Below are 12735 nucleotides of genomic sequence, written 5' to 3'. Positions count from 1 at the left end.
ATGAGAACATCTCGCGGAATTTTATTAATTAGTGGAAGGATGCGGCCTGCTTTTTCTTCTACAACAAAAGCATTCATTTCCGTTGGAAATTTGTTAAAATTGAAATGATGTTTGAAAAAATGAAGATGGATGAATATCATCTAATATTTAGCGCTGGATTTTATCAGTAGATGTTGCGGCAATGTTTGATTATTCTTGGCTAATATTTTGACCAATGGTCCGGGGTGCTTGTATTAATCCGAAAGAAACCCCTGTTATTTGAAATCGACGTTTTCTTGTTTTTATACATGTCGTCAGCAGACTGTAAATCTCAGTGATTTAAGTAACTATGAGTGGTGTAAATAATCAAAATGCGGACATATCAGTTTTTCAAGTGCTACTAATTTTGAATGTCAAAACCGTTACTTTTGGTAGAATAAAACAAACAATGGTATACATAGTCGCAATGAGACAAACCAGAAAATTTGGGTCAGAAATGCATACATAATTTAACATAGCTTTCGTTTCTCAATCTTCCTGATATTTGTGTTGCAGCTACTCAAGTACAGATTTTTTGAAAAAATAAAGTTCACGGAAAACGTTGATGGTTGTGGAAGAAGCTATTGCCTTAGAAAGTAAGTTTATTTAGATCATAATATAGATAATTTTCATACAATAAAAAATGAATGCATACACAATTGTTAATCTATCGAGCACCATCTTTCACTCGAACTATACAAATTAATTTTTGTTGGTTGCTCGCTCCTTCACTACACTGTTTTGTGTTAAGTATAAATAGTGCCGCAATGTATGAAATAATGGTGTTTATCAGCGGTGTTTAGTAATGAAGAGCGCCATCACTGTTCAGAGTTCCTTTCTCTTGGCACTCAAAAGATGGCTAGCGTTACGCGGCTGAGCCGATTAACCAGTCATTCGGTCACTGCTATTTCTAGTCACCAGATACGGTCAAACACTACAGTGAAAGGGCAGAGCCCATGGTCTGATCTCTGTGACAGCAAGGGATCTACTAGTATTGCACAATTATCCAAGAGAGTGACCTGAAAGGTAACGATTTCAATTCTGTCTTCCAGGAAAATTTCTTCCTCGCACTCGTCATCTCAAATGAACTTGGCCGTGCAAGCAGCATGAACTTCCCCCTCTCTTTCTTTCTGTGCATCACACTTACTCGGAAGTGATCTAATCGTTCTGGCTGCTGAAAACAGTTTCCCATATCATCCCTCCACTAGGCTTCGCGAGCAAAGAGCAATTTTTAAAAAGACAGAATCAAAGATTAATGTATCATGTAGGGTAACGCAGAAAAGTACATTGTGTATTGTCGAATGTCTGTAGTTGCTACATCGTACCTGTCCACTGATTTACAACTCTCAAAAACACAAGAAAAGATTATGATTTTAATTCAAAGAACTAGTTATTTATTTTACCGACAATGCCGCTGATTTGGGTTTACTGAAAAGGCACACATAAATCACCAGAAGCACGTACACTGGAACATCAAAATAATACGCTATAAATCTCACTTTCTGTGTAAGCCCACGCTGATATCATCAATCTACACCTATCTATCACAAAAGTTTTATCCAGAATTTGAAGATTTAGATTTATAAAATGACACAGATATTCACGCTTTGTGAAAATTACTCGTGAGGGCATAACACAAACAGTTATCTAACGTCAACTGCATCTGGAAGGATTTAAACTAAGATATACAATTTGCCAAGAGGACGCAAGATGATGCTTGTAGTCAGGGCAAAGTTGGTCAAAAGTACCTTGGGATAAAATCCTCACCGATTTTCCTTATACATTTTAGTGTACAACGAGAGGCAGAACGGCATTCCGTGTACGGTGGTCGTTTCATTATTCGAGGAGAGAGATTGGTTTTCACCGTAGGCGAAGTTGAGTAGGTATGAAGCTGTAATCGGCTGTCACGCTCTTACGCGTATAACCAATGACACGCAATGCGTCGGCGGCTTCATGCGGGATATGTGGCTAAGGCTAAACCAATATGGCGCGTTTATTTCGGATCCTTAATATATTGCATCGTGAAAACAAGCATCTTTGCGTATTGTTCTAACCTGGACGCACACCCATTATGAAATAAGTTCTAAATAGACTTGCAGTTTGTGCCAAACGGGTGGGGATCTATTTTGCTAAATTGATGACGTCAAGTCCCTATGTTTCCTTTATTACGCGGACACACAGTCCGTCGCTTCCGCCACGAGCGAGAAATGAGCAGCGGCGGTCGTCCCCGAATGCCAACAAATCAAAGGCAAATACGAAGAGTGGTTCGGGCACCCAAACCTGCGCACGTGACCATGCTATGTAACACACTTTTCCGGAGAGTTTACAGGTTTTCTTTCTCATCGTAAGTGGAATGAAAAATGTCACCAGATAGTGCACCGTTGCCTGCTAAGATTTACTAATTTTTTTTTTCATTCCTTTCATTTTGTTGTCGCTTTAAAGCTTTCCCTGAAAGTTCACTAAGAATTGCCGCATTAATTTGTGCTTATGAAAGTGAATTATGTCTCGATGACTATGGTCAACGTTTCAAGTAGGAGAAAAAGCCTTTTATCACGCTTGACATCGAGAATGTTAAAAAGTAACAGGATATCTTAACTCTTTTACTCTATTTTATCTTCCATTCATCTGCGTCTACATCTCCCTATGTTTCTTTAACGACACGTGTTTGTGTAATCATATCCATCTTGTGTGACCATGCTGTGACTGCTGAAGGTCAATGCACTACCAATTCACACACACACACACACACACACACACACACACACACACATTACTGAAACCCAATAGAAGGGCTTGATTTCTACTGTTATGAGATTAGTGTCTCTTTTATACTGATTAGCGTTTCGTCTTTATCTCATACAAACGTATGTCTCAAAGGAAACTATGGCTTTCAGAGTATGCGACCGTATACTGTTGGTCGAAGAAGTAGACAGTGAAATACGCTTAATACTTTGAAATCATTCATGAATCTCTTTCCTACAGTAATTCGAGTATGATAAGCCAAAGTGAACCATATAATGTCTTATGCATTTTTTGCTATTATGTAGCCGTATCCCATCTTCAATACAAAGAAGTGAAGTACAGACAAACATAGCAGTAGCATAACAAATAAATTATGGCGTGATTACTTTCGATTGCACACTTCTTTTCCATTTATTTTTCACCGCCCCTCATAGAGTATGTCACGAAATCGGTATATTAAAGCAATTCTCTTCATTTAAGCTTCTGTTTGTCTGTGTTTATTTGTATAGAATATAAAATGTTGTGTGTGTTTTTTTTACGATTGGAAAGCAAATTAGACTGAATGATCATACATCAATGATTATAGTGCAGACACTCTGTTTTCACCATCAAAATCCATTAATGTTCTCTGCTATTACCATCAACACTTTCTTGCTTGATTAATATGGACGTATTTGAACTGAACGTTTCTATACTTCTTGCTTTACGTGTTATCCACAAGGTTATGTTTGTTTAGACCTTGGGGAAAAACATGATACTGTATTATAAATACGAATATGGTGTTGTTAGTTACCTTGCAACAAACATGGTTTAAAGCATGGAAATACATAAACAACAGCACAAGAATCCTCAGAAAGACTTACTGACGGTGAGCACTTCTTTTTACCTGGTGTAAAGTAGGAATTGGTTACGTCTCAAACATTCATACACAACACACGAGCGTGCGCGCTCACACACACACATGCATAACGACATGCATACATACATACACGCACACATACATACATACATAAAGACAGACACGCGCCCACACACACACACACACACACACAAATGTAGGTTATAGTGTACAATATAGGTCTTTATGGAGTGTGTTATAGAGAAGTGAAAGAGGAATAATCTATCATGCATAATGTTCATCTCAAATTGTAAGATAAGATTGAATACGTGTGATGTGGTGTGTATAATATGTGTGTTTGTGTATGAATAATTCCAAACTACATGGTTTTACACGGGTTTCATTAACACCCATTTGTCTCCATGACTTTTCACTTTCAAAACACCTCTACGGCACTAATCTTTGTACTGTATTTTGCACTAGCGACCGTCATACAGCAGCCAAACAATGTGCAGCAAACATGATCTTTATAGGGCCTACATACAATCAAACATTTGCCACGTGTAGGCCTACTAGACAGATAGACAAACGGTTGTCTGAGAGCGATTTGAGACTGTTATATGGAAGAGGTGGAGGAACTTACCCTGAGCGAATACTAGGAGAAGAGTGGCTATCAGTAATGTCTTCATCTTGGGGCTACCTGTGTTGTGGCACCATTCCGTGATCCTTCGACCGCTTATACATGGCCTCTCTGCTCGGACACACTGCGTTCCCAGTCCTGGACAGAACAAGAAGAAAACAACACACGTTCGGTCACATTCGCGCTTCGTCGGCTGAATTACATCCAATTATTAATCATCCTTCAAGAACAGTGACAAGGGAAAAAAGAACAACACGCCAGACTGATTAATTTCACCATGATGTCTTGGCATAAACATAAAAAATGGCGTTGTACAGCAAAAGAGAGAGGGAGAGAGCTTTATTACATGTTCCGGTAAACTCTCCCCGTGTCCCTCTCTTCCTGTGCAGCCCGCAGTAGCGCAGGGAGACCGTACGCCCGAGTGGCGAGAAGTCCAATCAAATATCAGCAGTAGATTGCAATGTCTCGAGGATCCGAGAGCACTCCCGAACAGATTGACTAGATGGACGCATGCGTACACTACATTGCACGAATTTCTTCACCTTCTCGTTTGGCTCGAGCGAAATCCGAACTGGTCAGGGTAACCGTCCCCCCCCCCCCCTCCTCTCCCCTCCTTCCATTTCCTTCCCTCTCTACCTCCCTCTCGGTCTCACTGTCTATACCTCCCTCCCTTTATGATGGTCATTCGCAAGCTCAAGCTTCGGCGTCTTGAAAGGCATAGTATTCCTATCAAAACACAACTATGTTTTGTTGACACGATATTGATACGAGGCAGAAAGAGAAAGAAGGGGTGTTACTGGTATGTTGCGCTTTGGTTTTCATTACGAAGCTCTCATACACTGCACGATAAACAACGCATATTTCATAGACTAACTATAATATTCATACATTATGTTGCATACACGCACACACACACACATTATACACATACACACATATATATACACAATATATATCAAAAATAGAACAGAACTCAAATCGTGCTGTCAATACCAAGTTTATTTTTTTGACACACAAATTTTCGGGCTCCTCGACCTTTATCAAGTGTTCTTGATATATATACTCATTCAATGAATTCGATTAAAAAATATGATTCCTGGTATTAACTCAATTCATTCCATCCGTAAAGGGATAAAGAATGTTCGGTTTGAAAGACCGGTAATAATGAATAATATGGCTGAATCCGAACGAAAATCAATCAGATACACAATGACTGCTATACGTCGACCAATCATCATTGTGTTTATAAACTTGGCGTTTGGTTGAAAGGACAGGGTTGGTGGCACACATAGTAAAAATAACCTGTACAGAACGAACCCTTATATTTTCCTTGCGTTCAAGTGAATAAGGAACACTGATTTTACAGTAGTAATGAGTTTGGAAGCGCGGCACAAGCATTGGGTATACATAGCGATAAGATTTAACGAATAGCAAAGTATCTGTGAGAATCCATGCTCATTATTGAGTTTGAATATAACACAACAATGGCAGACATAGAATGTGATATTAGATTTCACATCCATTGGTCAAAGTTTAAGATGTATCATCCGCAGAACGAACGTAAACATGCACAAGAATGAATCTTTGAAAAATGGCAGCTTGTTGTAAATGCACTCCAGCCGTCTGTCATGGGAGATATAGCGGGAAGTAACGCTAATGGATCGAAACTTTAATTAGGTTATCAACTGTTCATCGTGTTAGTCTGGGCGAACGATCAAGACTTCTCGCAGAGAACACAGAAGGAAAAAAAGAGAGGAGGAAACAACCTGGTGGATAGCTAGGCACGGATACGAACAGCAATTGTCAAACATCCAATATCAATGATTACAGGGAAAGAAAAAAGATAGCATAATAAACCTAGCTTGCCGTCGCGATGCTAAGAAGCACGGGCTTTTGGGGGCTGATAGATCATTCCGGTTAGAAGCTGACATCTCATTGTAGCAAGCTGACATCTCATTATTTTTCCCCGCGACAAGAGGGCCAGTGAACGAGCTAAGATAATAATTTCAAGAAGCAAAGCCGATCGGAAGGAAACAAAATCCCTACAGTCGTTGACGTTGTGCGAGGAAAGACGAGAGACCGATGAAACCAACACACACCTAGGGTGTCAGTCCCAATCCAGCGATGGCGCTGATACTGAATAAACCCACTTCCAAACCTTACCCTGCACGATGTCTGGCAACTATTGACAGGAGTCGTCCCACTTCGGTTAGCTATCGCTTGAAGTGTTCAAGATGGTCAGAGGAATGTTCAAGCTCTCTGGCTCTTCTTGGTGCTCACCAGTTATGTCAAAATGATAGATATGCACAAATTAGAGAGCCCGAGAGAATGATGGTAGCATCAAAGACGAGGAAAATTGGGGGAACTGAGTGAAAGAGTTTGTAAGTGCATGTATGTGTGTGTGTGTGTGTGTGTGTGTTTGTGTGTGTGCTTTGTGAAGAGAAGGAGATATGAGGGTGGGGTAATGAGAGACCACCGGAATTCTGGAACATTAATGAGGAAATCAGCAGCCATGTGCGAAACGAAGAACGAAGGAGAATGTGAGTTTGAAGATCGTTGACGATCAGGCGTTGTAGCAGCTGCGACAGTGCGAGACCGCAAGTACTTTAACAGAGATTTTTTTTTTTTTTTTTTTGCTCCTTGTGAGCAAGTCAATCCTTTAATTCGATGGCAATCCACGTACAATAAGTGACGATATTTATTTTTTGCTTCATGAACCAATACGATGTCGGGGATTTGTGATAAATTGAGCGCCCATTTATGCAGCAACTGTGAAGTAATACGACTAAATCATGTATTCGCCAAACATATCACGTCAACTTCCTTCAAAATACGAAATTACGAAGGATACTACGTACAAGACTCCCTCCTTCCTTCGCTCCTTATCTCTGTCCTTGTGTAATGTGTTTTTGTAAAATTTGTATACCTTTCAACGATGTGTATAATGTATTAATTACAAATTGAAGTGTCTGAAACTTATCTTAACATCGAAACATAATGTTATACACATAATACCATATCAATGCTTGTCAAATGTATGGTTGATCTTTTAAGTTACATCAGATAAAAACGATTGCCAACACCTGCCTTTGTTTTCACTGTTAGGAGCCAGCTTCTTCAAGATTGTAAACAGATGGTTAATCATACCATATTCACAAGACTTTATGATCGCTACATAGTTTGGTCTACCTTCAACAATTTGCCTTTCAATCCCCCTGTCTATTGTGTTATTCATCAGTTTATTATTTTGTATGTGCATCTATCCAGCATTCTTTTATACCGTATACATTGTATTCACTTCTGCAATGCAGATAATAGGAACAGCAGGACGCCACCAATTGTCGCTTGTATCAACGTGCACGTGACATTGCCTGCTGATTCATTAAGGCTTCAAGGCCAGTGATAATGGCATGGGCCTCTTTGGGACATGTCCCCGGACCATCCCGCGTGTATCATACATGTATATGATTTCAACCGCCCTCATTGCCGACATATAGGACAAAACATCACCATGGCACTCTCTTCCGATATTTTGAAGAGGAGGATTGGCTGTCATTACCTTTTGATTTCACCACGCACTCCATGCGATGTACAAGCAATCAAGGGTCGATGAAACACAAAACGACAACCCGTAATGATCCCCATAAGCTGCTTCGACTTGCATGTATTCTTGATACCCATGCATGGTAACGAAATGGATTTCTAGCATTAATGATGCTCTAACGCGTTACCACGCGACACCCCGTCATCAAAACAACTTCATTGGCTGGCGGCGCATTCTTTGGCAGGCGCTGGTCCTAGGGCAGCTTCTTTAATAACCGTTTCTTCGAACACAAGATGTATTTATACGTTTGCAGCTAACTTGGTATCAGTTGCCTTGATTATGTGACATTTGCTAAAAAGGAAATACTCCAACCTCTGTCACAGCAAGTTGCGTTTTCTCACTTTTCGAAAGCTCAAAAGATCATTGCAAATAGAACAATGCTTCAAAATTGTCCACCATCGACTGGGTTTATGAACCTGTAAATGAAGGGAACATGTATCATACTGTAGCAAATACATCAAGTTTTGCAGTTGGAAGGTATACAATTTTGTAATTTTTTGTAAAGAACATTCAGATATAAATAAATCTGTTTTCAAGCACTTTCAAGTTTATTTCGTCGACGACAAAGAGCAAAATATATATGACTTGGGAGAGACGAGAAGAGTAAAAGTCTTTCCGAAAATTTATTTCACTGCGCGAAATACCTTCCTTTATTAGTACCATAAACTTTTATCAACTGTAATGTCAATTCTCAAGGTGGAAAAATTTCACAGAGTGTTGTGTGTCCAGTGATAAATTTTGAAAGATCTCATTAACCTTCTAGCTACGAACTGTCGACATCCGAAGGATTGCAATCACGCGTTCAAACAAACTCAAAGTGATGAGGACACGACCTGACAACACCCTGCATGCAGCCAAAGTAGCTACCGCGTGGTCCTGGTAATAATGGTGTTCGCTTTAGATAGGATTGAGAAGTAATATCAAAATAAAACAAAAAACACAGTTTCGTTTGCTTTGAAAAAAAGTTATAATCCACATCCCTTGTTTATCTTTACTCGATTCAGCTGATAGTATGAGATGATTTCAGGAGAAAAAAAAAAGAAATACCATTATAATTTGCGAAGAGGTTCATCACAAATTTGCCCGTCAATGTTTATTTCTAAGTTTCTTTTGTAGTAAAGAAAATATGAATCCTAACAAGTATCAGATTTCGAGTGTCGTATTTTCTGGTTTCCCTTTTCTGTTCTTTTTTTTTTTCTCCTGAAGCGGAGTTATTTTTGGACCAATAACGATAAACAAGTCCTGCTGACCCGGGACATGAGTATTGACTGGCGTACGAAGCGCCCAAGTTAGCCATCTGACCGGACTTCACAACACATGGAGAAGTATATAGGTGGTATATTTCGGTTATCTTGACAGGGGCACAAGACACCACTACTTTCATCGGGCAGTGGTCAGAGCACGCATTAGGGGAGATTCTTCAAATCAAACAGTCATAGGATTCGATCGTGGAGTCCACACGGCGCGCAGTTAGTGGCTACAAGCACAAGAACTCCCCCGTCCAATATCGATCAGTTCACTCCTAATTTAAGCGTGTGTCAGCACATGTTAACCACTACGACATAAGCTGCATGCTCACTATAAATACAAAAAACGTTCGTCCTGTGCCGTACAGACATCTGGGCTGAAATACAATGGTAAACAGCAATTCCTGCTGTGATTGCTAATAAACGTTAATTTTTACGTCTTAATCACCGATCTAATTTTTAGACCAATATGCTTTGTTATCAAAATGTTCCACAGTACATAGAGAGAATATTTATCCCATTCACAGATGACATTAATATACTGTTTTAAGATGTGAATACATTATTTACTCTAGAATCCAAGTTGATGGGGGAACGCTTTCGTCAGTCTGTGCTGCACCAGGCTATTAAAAGATGCACAAAATATTTAAGGACCTAATTTTCTATACAGAACATTTTATGTGATAGACTTTTGAATATCAAGACGTGTTAAAGTTCAAACAACGCAGACTGTATTTTCTTGTCTTCGAAGTTGCCCACTATACGCTAGTCAAGACGACTTTGTGTCTTCTTACACTACGTCGCTCAACGCGATGGAATAGTCTGGACAATGTGATATACTAGTTGCTCTCATCTTTCTATACCATCTGAATACATTTCTCCAGACGTGCCAGAGTCCTCTTTAACGTTTGAATGTAATACTCTGCCATGTCTCCAAACTACATTGGGTTTGCATGAATCATCGTTTTGACGAACGGTATCCCGTTTAACATCAAAGCCACCAGAATTTCGTGGGGAGAAAACAAATGATGAAAACAAAAAGGAGAAAAAAAGCAAGTTTCATATAACACAAAAACAGAGCGTTAATCGTTTGATACACGGTAAACCTGTGAAACATTAGAACCGTGTGTCATATCAATAAAGATGGCGGCCGATTCGTGTTCGCACAATGGATGTTACCAAACCTAATCAATAATGGTCAGCTGTTGACGAGTAATCAACAGCTTTGGTCCACGGCAGCAGAAAAGGAATTGAGCCATGGTGGCCATGAGTAGATGAATGTTGGATGTCCTACACAATGGGAGAGCCTATTGAATGCAATTAAATCTAGAACGATCTCCGAGCAGCAGTATCGTAAACAAAACCTCCTCCTGAAAAGAATGACAACAATTTTTCCTTGACGTAAACCATTGTAGTAAGTCTATGACCCAGTAATGACACTGGGAGTCTACCATTCAAGACAACCGTTAAGTGGAAAAAGAAGAGAGTTCTGGGTAGTTGGGGTTTTTTTTTAGCCTTCTTCTTTCTGTGGGTGTTGAAGTGATAGTTCTTACTTATCTTGTGAATCACCATAAATGTATCGAACAGAAAAGCTCATTGAAATGTCTCACTATATACTCAGTATATATATATATACACACATACAATTGTATAAACATATACATGATTATGTACACACATTACATCGATAGGTAATCTGTAAGTATATATTTTTTTTCTTCAAGCCCCGAAAGAAATATCTTTGATTTTCCTGTCTTAAAGCGCATGCCATATTATCTTCGTAGCGATTTCGATTGACACTTGAACAACCTTTAAAGGGGACTTCTTTCTCGAGGCATTGATAAAATGACGCGCTTAAAGTAGTGATTGTGATTCGAAGTTTTGTTTTACTGTCATCTCTTTCTCAAGCAAGAAAAAAAAAATCAGATGTTGTAAAAGAACCCTCTCTGTTTATTTTGCGTTAGAATGTTCTTGATGTATACTTTTGTCTGTGGATATTATTTGTAATGCCAGTAAGCAGTACACCTTATCCGCACAGCTTCTCTTTTACGTGATGCATAATAATGGCTCCTTCCGAGTTTACATGAAAGCCTCATGCAGAATGAGCTTCAACCATTTCACCAATGCATGCATGTAATGAAAACTCAATGGAGTGAAGGTGATACGAATTACTGTTTAAGCTTATACAATGAACGCATTGACGGGGAAGGAATTCAGTATCAAGTTGTGAGAGAAAGTCAGGAGATATTTTGAAGACTCCAGAGCCATATCATCACTTCTTATCCCTCGAAGAGAGTGACATCAAACACGTCTAACTGCAATTTTAAATCACTCTTTATTGATGAACACTGAGTTAGCCGCTGATGGTCCACTTCGAATTGTACCCACCCATACATTGTAAGAGTTTAGTATGAAAATGGGAAGATTTACAATTCTCGAGTCTGAAGAAATCCTTTCTTACACCTGTCACTGTTTGTGAAATGATCGCACTTGTTGCAAAGTGATATGCATTTGACTCCACAATGCACAGTATGTTTATGCAGTGGAGAAAGAGGGACGTAAATATACAATTACTATTATGCTACGCACAATACATTTTCGGTAAAAACGAAACAGCGGAATTGAGCCGATCTTTTGACTAAAAAAAACCCCCAACAAACCCAAGATCTGCTAGAAAGTAAAAGGCGACTTGATAAATTTTTGCAATGGATGTACTACACCGCTGTCTCTGGTAAAGGCTTCGACATCAACGAGAAGGAGTAATACTTAAAGAGCGAAGAGCAGCAATGGAAAAAACTACAAGCAGCTGTCACATATTTTCAGAACGTACGATCAAACTGAAAAAAAAAAACCCAAAACAAAACAGGATTGCCATCTGAGATGCAACGAAATCCCTGAGTGGAGAACAGAATGCAATCATAAAACTTTATTTGTCATTGTTTGATTTTCCTGAAAGTAGCGTGGGTGAGCAAATGTAACATTTTGGTTTCTATTAGTCAGATGCCAGGGAAAGAAAACATGCGTCCAAGTGATTTTCCTTCCCATTGCACAGTTCAGACTACTGTATTGGAAGGGAGAAATATTCTTTTGCTTTACCGTTTCATGGAAACCACTTCAACTTTTCGGCAAAACGATTATGACGAAAATATCGGTATCGCAAATGAAATATATCACTTGAACTGCGAAGACAACGAAAAAAAAAAAAAGAGTTGTGAAAAGTGAGGGAATTTTCAGGGTATCAGTATGAGCAGAAAATCAGATGTTTCTTCTTGGCCTACATAGTCTATGATTATAAACAACTTCACTTGTCTCCATCAATTTAATCCCTTTGGCATAACAGCAGCAATGACAACAACAACAACAACAACCAAGTGCATCGGAATGTATGTATGTGTGTGAGTGTGTGCGTATGTGTGTGCATGAGATAGACAGAGAGAGAGAGAAAGAGAAGGAGAGAGAGGGAGAGAGAGATGGAGAGTGTGCGGGAGGTTTTGTCTCGATAAGTTGGCGAGGAAAGAGTTAATCAAGCTCTCCTCACCGCTCTGACGAGGCGGAAAGGGGAATGAGCCGGGCACACGATATGGTCCGTGTCGCTTGCCGCCTCGCTCTACTTGCCCGGATAGGAAAGACCGGCAATTCGTCCACT

At 39.5% G+C, this 12735-nt stretch overlaps 1 protein-coding gene across 1 annotated transcript in view; it reads right to left on the bottom strand.

Annotated features, from left to right (window-relative positions):
* The window catches only part of LOC140230422 (neuronal acetylcholine receptor subunit alpha-3-like), a 20018-nt gene extending 15726 nt beyond the window's left edge, over window positions 1–4292 (bottom strand). Inside the window, exon 1 of the mRNA XM_072310573.1 lies at window positions 4242–4292. Coding sequence (XP_072166674.1) covers window positions 4242–4287 — 46 coding nt within the window. The 5' untranslated portion in view covers window positions 4288–4292. The remainder of the gene's footprint in view (window positions 1–4241) is intronic.
* Window positions 4293–12735: the final 8443 nt, after the last annotated feature.

Source organism: Diadema setosum, chromosome 7, assembly GCF_964275005.1.
Source record: "Diadema setosum chromosome 7, eeDiaSeto1, whole genome shotgun sequence".
NCBI lineage: Eukaryota > Metazoa > Echinodermata > Echinoidea > Diadematoida > Diadematidae > Diadema > Diadema setosum.
Note: the sequence above shows the minus strand (reverse complement) of the source record. Positions and strands in the feature narration are given on the sequence as shown.